The sequence below is a fragment of the Oncorhynchus mykiss genome, chromosome 13 (genome assembly GCF_013265735.2).
Source record: "Oncorhynchus mykiss isolate Arlee chromosome 13, USDA_OmykA_1.1, whole genome shotgun sequence".
In the NCBI taxonomy this organism is placed as follows: domain Eukaryota; kingdom Metazoa; phylum Chordata; class Actinopteri; order Salmoniformes; family Salmonidae; genus Oncorhynchus; species Oncorhynchus mykiss.
Window position 1 is genome coordinate 7,063,092 of NC_048577.1, and position 21,734 is coordinate 7,084,825.

The 21,734-nt window shown below is 41.5% G+C and overlaps 1 protein-coding gene and 1 pseudogene across 1 annotated transcript; both read left to right on the top strand.

Annotated features, from left to right (window-relative positions):
- The first annotated feature begins 1,179 nt into the window (after positions 1 to 1,179).
- On the top strand, positions 1,180 to 20,091 carry LOC110515840 (annotated as a pseudogene).
- LOC118938519 (myosin-7-like) lies at positions 17,724 to 20,213 on the top strand. Its single transcript, XM_036942564.1, has 4 exons — positions 17,724 to 17,885; positions 19,298 to 19,402; positions 19,496 to 19,591; positions 20,064 to 20,213. Exons 1-4 carry the CDS (start codon positions 17,724 to 17,726, stop codon positions 20,211 to 20,213), a joined length of 513 nt encoding a protein of 170 aa, XP_036798459.1.
- Positions 20,214 to 21,734: the final 1,521 nt, after the last annotated feature.

Here is a 21,734-nt window from a genome sequence, read left to right on the forward strand (position 1 = left end):
GCTGAGCCGTTGTTGCTCCTAGACGTTTCCAATTCACAATAACTGCACTTGTTGACCCGGGGCAGCTCTAGCAGGGGACAAACTTTATGAACAGACTTGTTGGAAAAGTGGCATCCTATGATGGCTCTTCAGTAAGGCCATTCTACTGCCAATGTTTGTCTATGGAGATTGCATGGCTGTGTTCTCCTGTCAGCATTGGATGTGGCTGAAACAGCCGAATGCATTTGTTTGAAAGGATGTCCACATACTTGTATGTATATACAAGGTATAACTTAACTACAAATTAGATTTAACGGTTGTATATGTATATACAAGGTATAACTTAACTACAAATTAGATTTAACAGTTGTATATGTATATACAAGGTATAACTTAACTACAAATTAGATTTAACAGTTGTATATGTATATACAAGGTATAACTTAACTACAAATTAGATTTAACAGTTGTATATGTATATACAAGGTATAACTTAACTACAAATTAGATTTAACAGTTGTATATGTATATACAAGGTATAACTTAACTACACATTAGATTTAACAGTTGTATATGTATATACAAGGTATAATTTAACTACACATTAGATTTAACCGTTTTATGAGCTTTAATTGACAGCCTAAATGTTTCTGTTCTAGATTTAAATATTTGTTTAATATGGTTCCACCAGGGTGATAAATCAAAGTGAGCAAAGCACGAGGTAACGACCATCTACATCACAAGCATGAGGTGAGGAGACAGTTCAGATGTGTTAACAAGCTAAACAATATAAATAACAGGTAAACATATATATAAAGTTGTTGATGAGGATTAATGCCACTAAAATGGAACTAAATAAGGTCAGATTAGACTTAATGAAAACTATTTTAGTTGTAGTGGGGCAACATGGACTCAGTCCATTACACTATATGAGGTTCAGTAGAAGTAACATTGGGATGAATCAAACTTTTGATATTGTCATTATTATTAGTCATGACATCTCTCATTTATGTAAATTCAGTGAAATTCAATTCAGAGACAAATATGATATTAAAAAGTAATGTAATGGGAGTGTGGTGCTCCTGGAAGTGGGAGGTGCTAGTGAGACACAGAAATAAACACCTCTCTCATCCAATTCATGTCCTTTCCCAGAGTGGTCCATAATTAACTTTTGCCTGGTTGGCACTTCCAACCAGATATAAGGAGTCTGAGGCCCCAGCATCCATGAGTCATATACCTTCTTCCTCTGTGGTAAGACCTCTCCACCTTCTTAGATGTTTACATGTATCTCATTTTTGTACTCAGCATCTGACAGGTGGCTAACTGCACTGTTTCAATTGACTTCAATTGAATATGCAAACAATTAGAATTTATTACAAAAAATATGTATTTCTTTATTTTGTGTTTTACTTCAAATCTGTGACTTTCATTTACAGTCAGAAGTGGTGCTCCTGCACATGAAAGGGTGTTCTAGAATGTAACTGGGTTTTCAGGGGAATTTATTTGAATTCCTGACAGAATGTGTAGTAAATTGAGTTGGTGTTCTAGAATGTAACTGGGTTTTCAGGGGAATTTATTTGAATTCCTGACAGAATGTGTAGTAAATTGAGTTGGTGTTCTAGAACGTAACTGAGTTTCAGGGGAATTTATTTGAATTCCTGACAGAATGTGTAGTAAAGTGAGTTGTCACTTGGAAAATGAATAATTAAATTGTAATTAAATTGGACATGGCTGTAATGCCCCTTCGGGGCTAAATGACTTGTGTGTTTTCACAACACTCTAATGTGTCACAGGGTCCTCCAAGAAGTACACATTCATCTGTAGGAGGGGAAAAAGAAGGTGAGACATGGTTTGACTCTTCACATAAAAAGTGAGAGAATATTCTGTTAGAGATACTACTCACCTAACTCTGTTGACTGGGAGGAAGCACCACAGAGTCAATCATGTTTCTTGTTTTATCTCTTTCCTAGTTATCCGTCACCATGAGTACGGACGCTGAGATGCAAATCTACGGCAAGGCTGCCATATACCTCCGTAAGCCTGAGAGGGAAAGGATTGAGGCACAAGCCGCACCCTTTGATTCAAAGAACGCCTGCTATGTGACAGACAAGGTGGAGCTGTACCTTAAGGGTCTGATCACTGCCAGGGCTGAAGGGAAGTGTACTGTAACAGTTACCAAACCTGACGGTAGTAAGGAGGTAAGCCTGATCTGAAAACTATTCAAAGTCAAGTTTGTGCAATTACTCTAATTCTCCAATTAAGTAAATATACACATTGGCATTTGCATTTTTGCAAGCAGAATATAACCTTCAAACACATCATTTTTATCGCTGCTATTAAAAAATGACATGGATTGTTTTTCGTTGACTAGTCAACAATCACCAGATATGTGTCAGTGGGTGATAACAAATGAGTTGGATTATATGTGTATATGCATTTCTTTACGATTAAACTTGTATTTAATGAACAAAAAACATTCAGTCATGTCCACTTTGATCTGCGGTGTAATCTAGATTTCTGACTGTTACAGGAAGGAAAAGAGTTCAAAGATGCAGACATCTATGAGATGAACCCCCCTAAGTACGACAAGATTGAGGACATGGCCATGATGACCTACCTGAATGAAGCCTCTGTGTTGTATAACCTCAAAGAGCGTTATGCAGCATGGATGATCTATGTAAGAAACCTGCACATACAAATACAAACACACACACACACATGCATGAACATAATAAATACACACATACATGAATGGTATAAACCAAAACATATCAATACAGTAGACCCACATCCTCACATAAATCCAGGTAAAAGTCCATATGACTTTGTTAATCCTCTAATTTAATTTAATCACTTTCATCCAGACCTACTCTGGGCTCTTCTGTGCCACGGTGAACCCCTACAAGTGGCTCCCTGTGTACGATGAAGAGGTTGTCAACGCCTACAGAGGGAAGAAGAGAGTAGAGGCTCCACCCCATATCTTCTCCGTCTCTGACAACGCCTTTCAGTTCATGATGATTGGTACGAGCTCTCATGAATGGATGGATGGATGGATGGATGGATGGATGGATGGTTGTGATGGATGGATGGATGGTTGTGATGGATGGATGGATGGTTGTGATGGATGGATGGATGGTTGTGATGGATGGATGGATGGTTGGGATGGATGGATAGATGGTTGTGATGGATGGATGGATGGTTGTGATGGATGGATGGATGGTTGTGATGGATGGATGGATGGTTGTGATGGATGGATGGATGGTTGTGATGGATGGATGGATAGATGGTTGTGATGGATGGATAGATGGTTGTGATGGATGGATGGATGGTTGGGATGGATGGATATATGGTTGTGATGGATGGATGGATGGTTGGGATGGATGGATAGATGGTTGTGATGGATGGATGGATGGTTGTGATGGATGGATGGATGGATGGTTGTGATGGATGGATGGATGGTTGTGATGGATGGATAGATGGTTGTGATGGATGGATGGATGGTTGTGATGGATGGATGGATGGTTGTGATGGATGGATAGATGGTTGTGATGGATGGATGGATGGATGGTTGTGATGGATGGATGGTTGTGATGGATGGATAGATGGTTGTGATGGATGGATGGATGGTTGTGATGGATGGATAGATGGTTGTGATGGATGGATGGATGGTTGTGATGGATGGATGGATGGTTGTGATGGATGGATAGATGGTTGTGATGGATGGATGGATGGTTGTGATGGATGGATGGATGGTTGTGATGGATGGATAGATGGTTGTGATGGATGGATGGATGGTTGTGATGGATGGATGGATGGTTGTGATGGATGGATGGATGGTTGTGATGGATGGATAGATAGTTGTGATAAGTGTATATGGATCTTAAAGTCCATAAGTGCTGATGGATGGATGCATCAATGGAAGTTAAAATATACTTCAGACTTCAACAGTTTTCTAACAGTTTGCTGGAATATCTGATTTTCACAACGCTTTCACTACAATGTCTGATTCACTTGAATGGAACGTTTTCCTGAAATTTTTTTTTGACGATGCTATGAATTAAATCATGCCCCCATAATGTGTTTTGAGTATGATAAGCAATGTGTTTTTTGGTTCCAGATAAGGAGAACCAGTCCATCCTGATTACGTAAGTTGTTTACTAAAATGTCACTTGCGAAAGTGTTTCCATTGTAATAAGTTGGGTCACTTGGTGTGATGAAATACATGACATTATGGAGAGATTAGAGCATCAGGTTATGTGTAATAACGAGTCAATGAGTGGAAATATTTGTAACTACGTTGTAATGTTAATGCTATTTCTTAGTGAAAGCACATTTTTATCTCAAACATGTAACTAAAACTTCCTCTTTCTCTGTCATATAAACCAGTGGAGAATCCGGTGCAGGAAAGACTGTCAACACCAAGCGTGTCATCCAGTACTTTGCCACCATTGCAGTGTCTGGTGGCAAGAAGGAAGCAGACCCCAACAAAATGCAGGTAAGTTGGTATTATGTTTGCCTTTTAATCACATTTCAGTTTGGTTGGTTGTGTAAAAAAATCCAGTGGTGAATCATGTTTCAAGAAATTTGTTCAAGCAATCGAGCGAAAACAAACTTGAACACTTTTCCAGTTTCTGAGAACTTGTGTTTGTCTCAATCAGGGGTCTCTTGAGGATCAGATCATTGCAGCTAACCCTCTGCTGGAGTCTTACGGTAATGCCAAGACAGTGAGGAACGACAACTCGTCTCGCTTTGTAAGTATGAAGGGCATACTGTGGAAGTTACCTTATATTGGAAAAATTTATTTCAGTAGTTCCCTTTTGTTAAATCAATAGATGTCCAACAAACTGTAACATTTAAAGAGGTCTATCAAAGTAAAAGTTTAGATTCATTTGTTGACCTATTTCTAACCCCCATGCTCTACTGTAGGGTAAATTCATCAGGATTCACTTCCAAGCTGGTAAACTGGCTAAAGCTGATATTGAGACCTGTGAGTTGGTTTGATTGTTTCTCAATGCTTTCCTAAATTCAAATACTTATTGGGGGAGATTATATCATGAAATGTTCTCATGTCAAATCTCATGTTCTCTCTCCCTTTCTCACTCTCCTTGTGTCACTAAAACTCTCTCTCTCAGACCTGCTGGAGAAGTCCAGAGTGTCCTTCCAGCTGCCCGATGAGAGAGGCTACCACATCTTCTTCCAGATGATGACAGGCCACAAACCTGAGATAGTTGGTACGACAAAGTAGAGTTTCAGGAGAAATTATTCCCACCCCCATCTGTGGAACTTGTTAAAAATATTCATAGTCCACATTAATAATACTATTACAATGATTACATCCAAGGTAACAAGACATCTAGACATGGGACAGGTCTCTGGGAAATATCTATCAAGTAATGCACTGTGATGCACTAGTCCACAAGTCTCAGTCTCCTCTTGATGCTATTCATTATATACTACATGTATCATTGAGTCCATCTATTGAGTAAAGGAGGGAGAGATACTGTAAAGTAGGACAGAGATTTAACTGACAAGCTGTTCTCCGTTGTCCACAGAAATGACGCTCATCACCACCAACCCCTACGACTTCCCCATGTGTAGCCAGGGTCAGATCACTGTGGCCAGCATTAATGACAATGAAGAGCTGGATGCCACAGATGTGAGTCAAACAAAGGGTTAACCAATCTCTAGATATGGAATGGATAGGACCACCATACACACTGAATGCTCTGTGCAATTAAAAGTTGGTAGCAGCTGAGAATTTATGATTTTTTATTTACAATGTAGTCATTTAGGAGACTCCATTAATCCAGAGCGACTTACTGTAAGTGAGTGCATACATATTCATACTGGTCCCTCATGGGATTTGAACCCACAACCCTGGGGTAGCAAGTGTCCTGCTCTACCAAACGAGATACACGGGACAATTTACTTGTGTTAGTTAGGCATGTGCCTAAAGCAACTCTTCATTACTTCACTTTTGTGTTTCCAGTGTGTTGGCCAAGAGTCAAATCTATTCATCCCATTCGTTCTGGAGTGAGCCCAGAACTGTAGTGTAACTGAGCAAACAACTGTTCAGTTAATCTCTGTTGTACTTCCTCTTTAATGCCAGGATGCCATTACCATCCTGGGCTTCACTAATGAAGAGAAGATTGGCATCTACAAGCTGACAGGAGCTGTAGTGCACCATGGAAACTTGAAATTCAAGCAGAAGCAGCGTGAGGAGCAGGCCGAGCCAGACGGCACAGAGGGTGAGTCCCACTCATAGATATACAATATGTAGAGCATTAGTCCCATTCCCCAACATAGAAATAGAACACCTAAGACAGACAGTGCCACATGAAAGTCAGGCAGGAGATCATTTTTGGAGACCAAAATACTACATTCGGATATGATTGTGCCAAACTATTTTTGTCAGTATGACATCATAAACAATTGATCTTGTGTCCCTGAGTCTGTTGTTGTTGGTTCTCTCTCCAGTGGCTGATAAAATTGCCTACCTGCTGGGCCTGAACTCAGCTGAGATGTTGAAGGCTCTGTGCTACCCCAGAGTGAAGGTCGGCAACGAGTATGTGACCAAGGGACAGACTGTGGCTCAGGTAAGGCGGCCAAACAAATCTACCATTTTCTGAGCACAGGGATTTTCGTGGGGATGAGTGCTATACTTTTTTGGAATAGTGATGTTTTTCCCAAGCTTGTATCACCTGATCACTACACATGGTCAACATCTCATGTATTCATTTGAGGTATTATCATTGCAGGTTAATAACTCAGTCAGTGCTCTGGCCAAGTCCATCTATGAGAGGATGTTCTTGTGGATGGTCATCCGTATCAATGAGATGTTGGACACCAAGAATCCAAGGCAGTTCTATATCGGTGTGCTTGACATTGCCGGGTTTGAGATCTTTGATGTGAGTATGAGACCAAAACAAGACAATTAGTTGTGATTGAGATGGATTACAGTCTTGTATGATGAAATGATCCCTTTTAAAATTCCATCAACAGTACAACAGCATGGAGCAGCTGTGCATCAACTTCACCAATGAGAAACTGCAACAGTTTTTCAACCACACCATGTTCGTCCTGGAGCAAGAGGAGTACAAGAAGGAGGGAATCGTCTGGGCCTTCATTGACTTCGGCATGGACTTGGCTGCCTGCATTGAGCTTATTGAGAAGGTAAGATGTCTGTGAGGATTATAATGGACCGTAACAGCAAAGCTCATATGGAGCGCTGTGTGAGACATTATCAGCATCTGACTGTTGAGATCTCAATATGTTTCCTATTATGTGCCTCTAAATGAATATAATCCTATAACAGCATGTTTACTAATGTGATCCTAAATGGAAATATCACTAATTTGATATACATCTCTTTCGTAAAGCCATTGGGCATCTTCTCCATCCTTGAAGAGGAGTGCATGTTCCCCAAGTCTTCAGATACTACCTTCAAGGACAAGCTGTACTCCCAGCATCTTGGCAAAACAAAGTCGTTTGAGAAGCCCAAGCCTGCCAAAGGCAAGCAAGAGGCCCACTTCTCCCTGGTGCACTACGCCGGCACTGTGGACTACAACATCACTGGGTGGCTGGAGAAGAACAAGGACCCCCTGAACGACTCAGTTTGTCAACTGTACGGGAAGTCAGGAGTCAAAATTTTGGCTGCCCTGTATCCCCCTCCCCCTCCTGAGGGTAAGACCTGCATCATGTCACAATATTTAACTAAATACTAGTTATAACTCAGACCCAAATGTTCTTTAAAGTCTTTGAATGTATCACAATTTCTCAGGGTTTATCACCTGGTTGATTTACTCATACACTCGGTTAATTTAACCAAAGAATAGGTGTTATTTTAAACAATCTCACTGGAAGCATTTGCCTCTAGATAAGTGTGAAGTTAACCAGAGATTCTCTGGTTTATAATTAGTGTGTTTGCTGAAGACAAGACTCTAGATTTCTTACATACTCTTTTTATTATTCTATTTATTCCACCCGCTCTAGGAAATGTACTTTTCTAGTTATCTTTAACTTTCCCCCATTTTAACAGATAAAGCCAAGAAAGGAGGCAAGAAGAAGGGTGGTTCCATGCAGACTGTGTCCTCCCAGTTCAGGGTGAGCTTTTGAAATGTGTAGATTCAGTCCTTCAAAAGGTGCATTGATTATCATAAATGATGTCTGAGAAAATAGTTTGTAACCCTCTTACAGGAGAACTTACATAAGCTGATGACCAACTTGAGGAGCACTCATCCTCACTTTGTGCGCTGCCTGATCCCCAACGAGTCAAAGACTCCAGGTACAAGAAATATTGAGTTAAATATGTCATCTTATCAGTACAGTATCAGTAACCTTAACGATCCCAATCTATAACCTGTTTATGAGTGTTAAAAGAGACTTGTTTTGTTTTACCAGGTCTGATGGAGAACTTCCTGGTTATCCACCAGCTCAGGTGTAATGGTGTACTGGAGGGTATCAGGATCTGCAGAAAGGGCTTCCCCAGCAGAATCCTCTATGCTGACTTCAAACAGAGGTACACGTACACAAACACACACACACACACACACACACACACACACACACACACACACACACACACACACACACACACACACACACACACACACACACACACACACACACACACACACACACACACACACACACACACACACACACACACAGAGAGAGAGAGAGAGAGAGAGAGAGAGAGAGAGAGAGAGAGAGAAATTATTGGCACTCTTGATAAAGATGAGCAGAACAGACTGAATCAAATAACACTGATGCTGAGCTATATTGTACGGTCAAACATTTGTGACAATTTTATTATTTCATACTCAGAGAAAGACATTTTGTTTAACAATTCTTAGTTTAATTCAACATAGGGTTCATCATGATTGGCACCTCTGTTTTCAATATGAGTATAATGGCACTGAGTCTTTTTCTAGAATGTTGTATGAATTTGTAGATCACATTGGGAGGGATCTTGGACCCTCCTTCCAGAATCCTTCCAGATCCTTGATACACAGGCAGTTTGAAAAGCCAAGGCTAGCTTTTTCAAGCAGAAATTTGCTTCCTGCAACACTAACTCAAAAAAGTTCTGGGACACTGTAAAGTCCATGGAAAATAAGAACCCCTCCTCCCAGCTGCCCACTGCACTGAAGATAGGAAACACTGTCACCACTGATAAATCCACGATAATTGAGAATTCCAATAAGCATTTTTCTACAGCTGGCCATGCTTTCCACCTGGCTACACCGATCAACATCACTGCACCCCCCACAGCAACTCACCCAAGCCTTCCCCATTTCTCCTTCTCCCAAATCCAGTCAGCTGATGTTCTGAAAGAGCTGAAACATCTGGACCCCTACAAATCAGCCGGGCTAGACAATCTGGACCCTTTCTTTCTAAAATGATCTGCCAAAATTGTTGCCACCCCTATTACTAGCCTGTTCAACCTCTCTTTCGGGTCGTCTGAGATTCCCAAAGATTGGAAAGCAGGTGCGGTCATCCCCCTCTTCAATGGGGGGGACACTCTTGACCCAAACTGCTACAGACGTCTATCTATCATTTTCTGCCTTTCTAAGGTCTTTGAAAGCCAAGTCAACAAACAGATTACTGACCATTTAGAATCTCACCATACCCTCTCTGCTATGCAATCTGGTTTCAGAGCTGGTCATGGGTGCACCTCAGCCACGCTCAAGGTCCTAAACTATATCTTAACCGCCATCGATAAGAAACATTACTGTGTAGCCGCATTCATTGATCTGGCCAAGGCTTTCGACTCTGTCAATCACCACATTCTCATCCGCAGAATCGACAGCCTTGGTTTCTCAAATGATTGCCTCACCTGGTTCACCAACTACTTCTCTGATAGAGTTCAGTGTGTCAAATCGGAGGGTCTGCTGTCTGGACCTCTGGCAGTCTCTATGGGGGTGCCACAGGGTTCAATTCTTGGACCGACTCTCTTCTCTGTATACATCAATGATGTCGCTCTTGGTGCTGGTGAGTCTCTGATCCACCTCTACGCAGACGACACCATTCTGTATACTTCTGGCCCTTCTTTGGACACTGTGTTAACAACCCCCCAGGCAAGCTTCAATGCCATACAACTCTCCTTCCGTGGCCTCCAATTGCTCTTAAATACAAGTAAAACTAAATGCATGCTCTTCAACCGATCGCTGCCTGCACCTGCCCGCCTGTCCAACATCACTGCTCTGGACGGCACTGACTTAGAATACGTGGACAACTACAAATACCTAGGTGTCTGGTTAGTCTGAAAACTCTCCTTCCAGACCCACATCAAACATCGCCAATCCAAAGTTAAATCTAGAATTGGCTTCCTATTTCGCAACAAAGCATCCTTCACTCATGCTGCCAAACATACCCTTGTAAAACTGACCATCCTTCCAATCCTCGACTTTGGCGATGTCATTTACAAAATAGCCTCCAATACCCTACTCAACAAATTGGATGCAGTCTATCACAGTGCCATCCATTTTGTCACCAAAGCCCCATATACTACCCACCATTGCGACCTGTACGCTCTCGTTGGCTGGCCCTCGCTTCATACTCGTCGCCAAACCCACTGGCTCCATGAGCCAACATAAAAACTCCACCACCATATTTTACAGTAGGTATTATTTCCTTCATACACATATTTCTTTCGAAGCCAAAAAGCACTTTTACAATATAGCTCAGTATTTGAATTATTGTATTATTATACAGTCTATTTTGCTCATCTTTATCAATCATTATGAACCTCACTGTATAACCAACCAACTAATTACAACTTGGCATATTTTAAAACTGTCCTCTCATTCAGGTACAAAGTACTGAATGCCAGCGTCATCCCTGAGGGCCAGTTCATGGACAACAAGAAGGCTTCTGAGAAGCTGCTTGGGTCCATTGATGTGAATCACGAGGATTACAAGTTTGGACACACCAAGGTCAGTCAAAACCCCCAGCAAAATCTGACAACAAAACACAGCTTGAATGATAATTTAAACCCGTACCATATAAAATCTCTCCAGGTGATCTATCCATCCTTTTGTTCTTTCTTCTTCATTTAACTAATGGAAAAGGTGGAAAAACATTGTAGTGTTAATTCATCACAAGTATAGAAGAGAAACTAGTCATTATCATGTGCATTGTGTTAGAGTGGTATGGCTGCAGTTATCTGTATCTGTGTACATTATTAATCTACAACTGTACAATAACTAACAACTTAGAAACAACCTGTCACATGGTTTGTTTGTAACCATTGCAAAGTTAATGTTGTTTAAATCAATCTAGTGGTGTTGTTCCCCTCTTTTGATTCAACCCTTTCTATCTGTGGTTCCATTGACCATGTTAACCTGTGTCTCAGGTGTTCTTCAAAGCCGGTCTGCTGGGTGTCCTGGAGGAGATGAGAGATGAGAAGCTGGCTGCTCTGGTCGGCATGGTCCAGGCTCTCAGCCGTGGATTCCTCATGAGGAGAGAGTTCACCAAGATGATGGAGAGGAGGTGAGGAATAGTAGACATCTTGGCAAAGCTTTCTGTCAACCACTTGTATCAAATGCATTATGATTACATACTGTATATGCTGTGAGTTGTTCAGAATGAGAAAGTACATCTTATAATGGTCTACTAAAACTTTTGGGTTAATTCATTTAGTCCAGAAATGGATGTAGCAACTAAGGATTCTTGCTTTATAGTTGCAGTTTGGGATTGGGCTGTTCAATTGTCATTGATATGTGTGGTATTTACCCAATTCATTCTTGAAGAATATAAATATCTCATGAGCTTTGCATTACTGTCAGTCCTTGCCCCCTCCTTCAGCTGACAGACAGTGTTATTCTTCAACTCCCGTAATGTAGCTTTATGAAACATCCCACTGGTCATTTCAACCCCAAATTAAATGTGATGACGTTGAAACAACCTGGATTTAAAAAAGTTATCAATATAAGGGAATTTTGTATTTTTTTTCCACTCAACTGTGAACCTAAATCCAATAACATGGTGACATTTCTGTGGTTTTTCACGTTGAATTCACGTTAGACCAAATATAAATCGAAAATAGACATTGAACTGGGATGTCACTCACCATCTGTGCTTTCTGTTGAACAGAGAGTCTGTCTTCGCCATCCAGTACAACATCCGCTCATTCATGAATGTCAAAACCTGGCCATGGATGAAGTTGTACTTCAAGATCAAGCCCCTGCTGCAGAGCGCTGAGACTGAGAAGGAGCTGGCCAACATGAAGGAGAACTATGAGAAGATGAAGACAGATCTGGCCAAGGCTCTGGCCACGAAGAAGCAAATGGAGGAGAAGTTGGTGTCCCTGATGCAGGAGAAGAATGACCTGGCACTCCAAGTAGCATCTGTGAGTCAGCAACAACCTTCAGAAGGGCACATTTACATGCACATGAATACACACACACATATAAACACACTGTAAAGGATGTGGCTAACACAGTTTTATTACCCATGTAATGTATTTCATGAATGTCTATTGATTTGCTCTGACCTCTTTGACTAAAATTTATATTTTGATACACAAAGTGAGGCCTCTGATTTTGTTTACTCCTGTTCTGAACCAGGAAGGAGAGAGTCTGAACGATGCTGAGGAAAGGTGTGAGGGACTCATCAAGAGCAAGATCCAGCAGGAGGCCAAACTCAAAGAGACGACCGAGAGGCTGGAGGATGAGGAGGAGATCAATGCTGAGTTGACTGCCAAGAAGAGGAAGCTGGAGGATGAGTGTTCTGAGCTGAAGAAGGACATTGATGACCTGGAGCTCACCCTGGCCAAGTGGAGAAGGAGAAGCACGCCACTGAAAACAAGGTCTTGTGTCTTACTATAGACAGTCTAACCAACAATAATCAAAACAATTATTCAACTCAAAACATAGCTCAACAGAAATGGAATTCAAGTTGTATTATGGGTGCAGGAAATATTATGACACAATAGTGGAATTTCAGTTGCGTGGTACTCCCAACATTCATTGCATGTTCTGCTCCCCCTCATTTATGTCTTCCATTCATTACACTGGCATGGTGATCACTGACATCTAGTGTTGAATCTAAAGTGCAGAAATGGTTTCACACATTTCTAATCTAAATGAAATGAATGCAACATATATTAAACTAAATCTCCCCTTTATGGTGAAGTATAATTATGTTGTGGCAATTTACAGGTTAAAAACCTGACAGAGGAGATGGCGTCTATGGATGAGAGTGTTGCCAAGCTGACCAAGGAGAAGAAAGCCCTCCAAGAGGCCCACCAGCAGACACTGGATGACCTGCAGGCAGAGGAGGACAAAGTCAACACTCTGACCAAGGCCAAGACCAAGCTGGAACAGCAAGTGGACGACGTGAGTGGACTTGGACATTTTGGCCATGATAGTATGTAAGATTATATTATCTTCAGTTGTTTAGATTTTAATAATATATGTGTTTTATCTTCCAGCTTGAGGGTTCTCTGGAGCAAGAGAAGAAGCTCCGTATGGACCTTGAGAGATCCAAGAGAAAGCTGGAGGGAGATCTGAAACTGGCCCAGGAGTCCATAATGGACCTGGAGAATGACAAGCAGCAAGCTGATGAGAAAATCAAGAAGTAAACACAAACAAATGAATACAGTATTACCTGCTATAATGGTTGTTCTTGACTAACTATTGTAATTATGAATTATTATTTGCATGTGATTCTTAAAAACAAAGTGAATGGTGTGATCCTCTGCCTTTACACTATAGAAACAAAACCAACTCTGCAATTTACCTGTTTGTGTTTCTTAGGAAGGAGTTTGAGACCACCCAGCTCCTCAGCAAGGTTGAGGATGAGCAGTCTCTGGGAGCTCAGCTGCAGAAGAAGATCAAGGAACTCCAGGTACAGTACAGGATATAAGCTCCAGTACAGAAAAGCACAGACTTGAATCATTTCCTGAACAACATTATTCTGGTAGCACACATTTTTTTCCTTGTGGCTTCTGATGGCTGAGAATGTTGGAAGATGGTGTTTATTTATAATTTTGTGAGTTTCAATTGTTTCAACTGTATTGTAGTGTTCATCCCCCTGCTCCTACCCCCTGTTCTAGGCCCGTATTGAGGAGCTGGAGGAGAAATTGAGGCTGAGCGTGCTGCCAGGGCTAAGGTTTGAGAAGCAGAGGGCCGATCTCTCCAGGGAACTTGAGGAGATCAGCGAGAGGCTGGAGGAGGCCGGAGGCGCCACTTGCTGCTCAGATTGAGATGAACAAGAAGCGTGAGGCTGAGTTCCAGAAGCTGCGTCGTGATCTTGAAGAGTCCACCCTGCAGCATGAGGCCACAGCCGCGCTCTGCGCAAGAAGCAGGCCGACAGTGTGGCTGAGCTCGGGGAGCAGATCGACAACCTGCAGCGCGTCAAGCAGAAGCTGGAGAAGGAGAAGAGCGAGTACAAGATGGAGATTGATGACCTCTCCAGCAACATGGAGGCTGTTGCCAAGGCTAAGGTGAGTAGTGATGTTTGATCAAGCAGTATTGAGGGGGGTCAACTACATTACCATTCAACTCAACTGATGTTGACAGGAGTCACATATATAAAGTAATGATGGAACATGTTTCACTAACAGGGCAATCTGGAGAAGATGTGCCGTACTCTTGAGGACCAGCTGAGTGAGCTGAAGACTAAGAATGATGAGAATGTTCGCCAGGTCAACGACATCAGCGGACAGAGAGCCAGACTCCTGACAGAAAATGGTACCTTAAACAATGAACAACAAGCCAATGCTTTCCTTCAGTAGAACACAACATGTATTAGGGGCTGTATCCACATAGTTGCTACTGTACTATTCACCACCTAACATTGCCCTATGATACCTCAGCATCCATATCAATCTTAGAGAACAGAGACCCTATTAACAAGATGTTACTCTGTCCCTGCAGGTGAGTTTGGTCGCCAGCTGGAGGAGAAGGAAGCACTGTGTCTCAGCTGACCAGAGGAAAACAGGCCTTCACCCAGCAGGTGGAGGAGCTGAAGAGGGCGGTTGAGGAGGAGGTCAAGGTAAGGGACCCAAAATGGACTCCACCGTCCACAGAGTTTAGAGCCATATCTTTACATAGACGGTGACTACACCACCCTCAGACTCCTAGTGTCTCTCCACCCTCAGAGACTCCTACTGTCTCTCCACCCTCAGAGACTCCTATTGTCTCACCACCCTCAGAGACTCCTACTGTCTCACCACCCTCAGAGACTCTACTGTCTCTCCACCCTCAGAGACTTCTACAATGATTTGTTTTATTATCTCTCACATCTCTCTTTGTCTTTCTTTCTTTCTTTCTCACAGGCTAAAAACGCACTGGCCCACGGTCGTCCAGTCTGCCCGCCATGACTGTGACCTCCTGAGGGAGCAGTTTGAGGAGGAGCAGGAGGCCAAGGCAGAGCTGCAACGCGGCATGTCCAAGGCCAACAGTGAGGTGGCTCAGTGGAGGACTAAGTATGAAACTGATGCCATCCAGCGCACAGAGGAGCTGGAGGAGGCCAAGTGAGTCGCACGCAACAGAAAAACTCAGATATGGTGTGGATGGTGAGGGTGGTAGGGGGCTCTGAGAAAATGTTACATCAATATGTATTGTTTGTCAAAAATTTAAAAATTACACCACAAAACCACCATCTGTTGTCCTATAGGAAGAAGCTGGCCCAGCGTCTGCAGGATGCTGAGGAGACCATTGAGGCGACCAACTCCAAGTGCGCCTCCTGGAGAAGACCAAGCAGAGGCTGCAGGGAGAGGTGGAGGACCTCATGATTGATGTTGAGAGAGCCAACGCATTGGCCGCCAACCTCGACAAGAAGCAGAGGAACTTTGACAAGGTGAAAATGAATAAACCTATATTTTTTATCAAATTGTTGCATATATCTAATTTAAAAACTCTTCATCTTCGACTTCTAATGAAAATTCCATGGATTTTCCTAGGTTCTGGCAGAGTGGAAGCAGAAGTATGAGGAGGGCCAGGCTGAGCTGGAAGGAGCTCAGAAGGAGGCTCGCTCTATGAGCACTGAACTCTTCAAGATGAAGAACTCCTACGAGGAGGCTCTGGATCATCTGGAGACTCTGAAGAGAGAGAACAAGAACCTGCAGCGTGAGCATTTGTCAGCAGTTCTATTTGGCTCATGTTTGACTAGTGTTTTGAAAATGGAGGGAACTGCAATCATCAAAACTACTATTACACCATTTCAGAAATGTCATATATTGTTTTACTTGTAGACAGTGTTCCTTTGAATATTCCAAATGGTTGGCAATTATTTTTGCAAGATACTATGAGGTAATGTTAATTAATGAACTATTAATATGATTCAATGTCAAATTCAGATCACTGGCATATCTACTGAAAATCTCCCAAGTCTAATCTTCTTGTGTGTGTGTGTGCAGAGGAGATCTCTGACCTGACTGAGCAGATCGGAGAGACTGGCAAGAGCATCCATGAACTGGAGAAGGCCAAGAAGACCGTGGAGACAGAGAAGTCTGAGATCCAGACCGCTCTGGAGGAGGCAGAGGTACAAACTACAGCTGTTGATGGGGAAAGCAGTGTTAACTAACGAATGCCAGCTACAGTCCAAAGATCCCTGTATTGGAGTTTATTGTAGTCATATATATTTAATTCCTACATCCAAATGTATTGAACACAATTGGCCTGACTGCTTCTGTTTGTCCAGGGAACACTGGAGCACGAGGAATCCAAGATTCTGCGTGTGCAGCTGGAGCTGAACCAGATCAAAGGTGAGGTGGACAGGAAGATCGCTGAGAAGGACGAGGAGATGGAGCAGATCAAGAGGAACAGCCAGAGGGTGGTTGACTCCATGCAGAGCACCCTGGACTCTGAGGTCAGGAGCAGGAATGATGCCCTGAGGGTGAAGAAGAAGATGGAGGGAGACCTGAACGAGATGGAGATCCAGCTGAGCCACTCCAACAGGCAGGCCGCTGAGGCCCAGAAACAGCTGAGGAACGTCCAGGGACAGCTCAAGGTAAAGGGACATCAGGCTCAAAAATCTGAACATGGAGACGGATTTTGTTTGTGAATCTGTAGAAAATACTGGGGAAATTCTTCCCAGTGAACATTTCTATCACCCATCCTATCACCCTTACTTCCACAAGTCCTAATGAACGTATGTCATTGTGAACCCCAGGATGCCCAATTGCACCTTGATGATGCTGTCCGTGTCGCAGAAGACATGAAGGAGCAGGCAGCCATGGTGGAGCGCAGAAACGGCCTGATGGTGGCTGAAATCGAGGAGCTGAGAGTTGCTCTGGAGCAGACAGAGAGAGGCCGCAAAGTGGCTGAGACTGAGCTGGTAGACGCCAGCGAGCGTGTTGGACTGCTGCACTCCCAGGTATGGGTCAAAGTCATTTCTAATGAAAATCAACCAAGCACACCATTTAAACGCACCTTGAATTGGACAATGCTTGCATTGAGAGTTTAATAATTTCAATCTTGTAACTCTCTTTAGAGCTAAACAAATAGTATTGTTTCCTCCTTCAGAACACCAGCCTTCTGAACACCAAGAAGAAGCTGGAGACTGACCTGGTGCAGGTGCAGGGGAGAGGTGGACGACATCGTCCAGGAGGCCAGGAATGCAGAGGAGAAGGCCAAGAAGGCCATCACTGATGTGAGTCCTTGAATTACATCATCTTGATTTGTCTCTAAGGCCAATGATAGCTGGGCTGGTTAAGAACAACAAAGATCTCAGAGGAATGTTATGATTTTTGCCAATTGGTCCTTAAATTAAACAAACTACTTTTCCAGGCGGCCATGATGGCTGAGGAGCTGAAGAAGGAGCAGGACACCAGTTCTCACCTGGAGAGGATGAAGAAGAACCTGGAGATCACAGTCAAGGACCTGCAGCACCGCCTGGATGAGGCTGAGAATCTGGCCATGAAGGGAGGCAAGAAGCAGCTCCAGAAACTGGAGTCCAGGGTGAGTTACCTGCAGGGTGGATTAGGGTGGTTTGAAAGACTGATTGCTGGAAATGTATTTGATCATGTAAAATACACTGGAGCATTTTGTAATTACTTTCTCTCTCATTACCCCACCTTAATCAGGAGTTCCCAAATGTCTTTGCATCAGGGACCCCTTCATAATATCAGAACCCAACTCTTACTTTAGAGTGAGATATAAATATTATCCACACGGTTTTACTATGACTTCAGCAGTGCATGGTTGGACTAATCAGGTCTTGGCTGCTGGGAAAGAACATTTGACAGTCCCCTCTCTTGTCATCAGAGGGAATATTTTCCCGTTTTTTAAAGCATAAATTACAGTGCAATTATGTTCAAAACAAAAACGTTGTAAATATGTCACACTTATGTTGTGGACTTGAGAAGAATTGGAGCCAAGACCTTCAAATTAAGTCAAGATATAAAAATGTATTTATCTAGTTGTTTCATTTAGGCTTGTAACGTTCTTCTAAACTGCCATTTCATTCATTGATTCAATAATAATAATAATGATAATAATAATAATACACATTTCTGATACATAAACACGCATTGATCCAATTAATCTCGTAGTAATATTTTATTTACATCTAGTTACAGTTGTTTAATTTCTCTCTCTCTCTCTAGATCGCTCTCAACTTCATGTCTCATTCACTCTGCTGCAAAAGGGCCGTTACTAGGGAAGCATAGCGTTGCTATGCGGGGCTTCCAGCTAGAAGGCTAACGACTAAATTAGCTTGTAGGCTACAGGATTTTCTTAAGTTCAATAAAACATGAAAACATAACATCTTAACAAACATTACTCTCTAGAATATGGTACTTTCACACTCGCTTACCTTAAAAATAAAGACATAAAGATGTATTTATGTCGGTGCTTCTGTCTTGCGGTGGCAAACTCATTACATTCAAACAGACGAGTGGCGGCCTCTATTGGCCATACTGGTACTGCAACATGCACTGCTAAATGCACGACAAAATCGGTCAAATAAAAAAAGAGTCCTATATATTATAACTTCAAGAAGAATTGAGTTTAATTTTTAAAATAATTGTTGGAATAGTGAGCCGACCAGTATCACTGTGAGCCTCCCATACCCTTGTTGTACATCTAAGGGTTAAGAACATGAATAGTGGATTAATAATATTACATTGTATTGTATTGGACCTTCTAATCTTGTTCCACAGATCCTTGGTAGTTTAAATCTGTTGTTGCTAGCAACATTCATGAACAAATTTAAGTGTAAATTCCACTTTGGGAACCACTTCCACTTTGGAAAAGTACATAATGAAAGACAACAATTGTGCCTCCTTGACTGGGTAGAAGACTCATCCTCTTTTACAAAGATTTGATTTCACCACCTCAAATAAATGCCTAAATGTATTTGTTCCACAAAGGTGCGTGAGCTCGAGACTGAGGTGGAGGCTGAGCAGAGAAGAGGTGTAGACGCTGTCAAGGGCGTCCGCAAGTATGAGCGCAGAGTCAAGGAGCTCACTTACCAGGTAAGAGAAAGTGCATTCTTCACACACTTGATACTTACATAGACAGGTTTGTGTATAAAACTATACTGACAGTGATTTGATCTTCTCCCACAGACTGAGGAGGATAAGAAGAACGTTGGCAGACTTCAGGACCTGGTAGATAAGCTGCAGATGAAAGTGAAGGCCTACAAGAGGCATTCTGAGGAAGCGGTGAGAACATACTGAGTCAAATACTCTGAATGCAGAAATTCAAAAAATAAAATGTTTATCCCTAGTAAACATTACAATACTTAATGTCCATACAATTTAGTTTGAAGTAAGTGTTGCTCCAGCACATCAGTCAACAACGACAATTGATAGTGCAAGTAATTGCTGAGGAAATTATGCACATTTCTGAGTGCCTCCTATGCATTACAAACTTAAAGGAGATGGGGTTGAATATGAATTTGCTGCACCAGGGGCTGGTCTAGTGATCGTGCTGGAGGCAGTGGTTTGATCCCCTGTTCTGCCACTCACTTCCTCTGCTGTATCATCCAGCTCCCTGTATACATTATTATCCTAAATCTGTCTTTTTTGTATTTGTTTTTTTTAAATACCTTTAAAAACAGAATATTAATTTGCTACCTGAAGCTTCAAACTTTAAATACTGATCTTCTGCTCTTCCTCTCTTTTCCTCACCCAGGAGGAAGCAGCAAACCAGCACATGTCTAAGTTCAGGAAGGTTCAGCATGAGCTGGAGGAGGCTGAGGAGCGTGCTGACATCGCTGAGACTCAGGTCAACAAGCTCAGAGCCAAGACCCGTGACTCTGGAAAGGTACAGAACTGCTGCTAAACCTGTACCTGACTCATGTTCAGATATGACCACATCAATACCACCTATGATTCAGTCTTCACAGAGGTCAATACTGACCTTTTACACTGGTTCGGCTGTATTTAAGATCACCAAGCAGCACATTTCAGGAAGGGCAAAACATTGAAAAATTGGTACTTCAAAATTGAAAATCCAAGCTGAGCACTGAGCACTAAATGCTTGATATATTATATTCTATCCAAGTCTATCCATATATTTATCATGTTCATTGTTATTACTGATCCATTATATTCTATCCATATATTTATCATGTTCATTATTATTACTGATCCATTATATTCTATCCATATATTTATCATGTTGATTGTTATTACTGATCCATTATATTCTATCCATATATTTATCATGTTCATTATTATTACTGATCCATTATATCTATCCATATATTTATCATGTTCATTGTTATTACTGATCCATTATATTCTATCCATATATTTATCATGTTCATTATTATTACTGATCCATTATATTCTATCCATATATTTATCATGTTGATTATTATTACTGATCCATTATATTCTATCCATATATTTATCATGTTGATTGTTATTACTGATCCATTATATTCTATCCATATATTTATCATGTTCATTATTATTACTGATCCATTATATTCTATCCATATATTTATCATGTTGATTGTTATTACTGATCCATTATATTCTATCCATATATTTATCATGTTCATTATTATTACTGATCCATTATATTCTATCCATATATTTATCATGTTCATTGTTATTACTGATCCATTATATTCTATCCATATATTTATCATGTTCATTATTATTACTGATCCATTATATTATTTATTTCTTCTTACAGGGAAAAGAAGTTGCTGAATAAACAAGACCAAAGTATTGAAGATCAAAGTCTTAGTATTTTCCTGTGATGCATAAAATATGATTTTCATGGTGAAATGTTGAGCATTGATTAAAAACATGTGGATCTACATACACTTCCTTTGTGACTGTGGACTTATTACTCAGCAAACAGATGTTTCATACAATAAAATATATTGTTCTTTAATTAAAGTAGCGAGCAAAGAGGTAACTTTTCTTGAGGGATGAGGGATGAGGGATGAAGGATGAGGGATGAGGGATGAAGGATGAGGGATGAGTGATGAAGGATGAGTGATGAAGGATGAGGGAGAGAGGATGAGGGATGAGGGATGAAGGATAAGGGATGAAGGATGAGGGATGAAAGATGAGGGATGAGGGATGAAGGATGAGGGATGAGGGATGAAGGATGAAGGATGAGGGATGAAGGATGAGGAATGAGGGATGAGGGATGAAGGATGAGGGATGAAGGATGAGGGATGAGGGATGAAGGATGAGGGATGAGACTAGGGAAATGTAACCTCTATCAAATTCTTAGACTGAGCTATGGATGTAAGGACTGACCATCCATAACATAAAAATTATAGTTTTAACTCTTTACACTCTTTACACTGGAATTGTAGGGATATTCCCATAACTATGT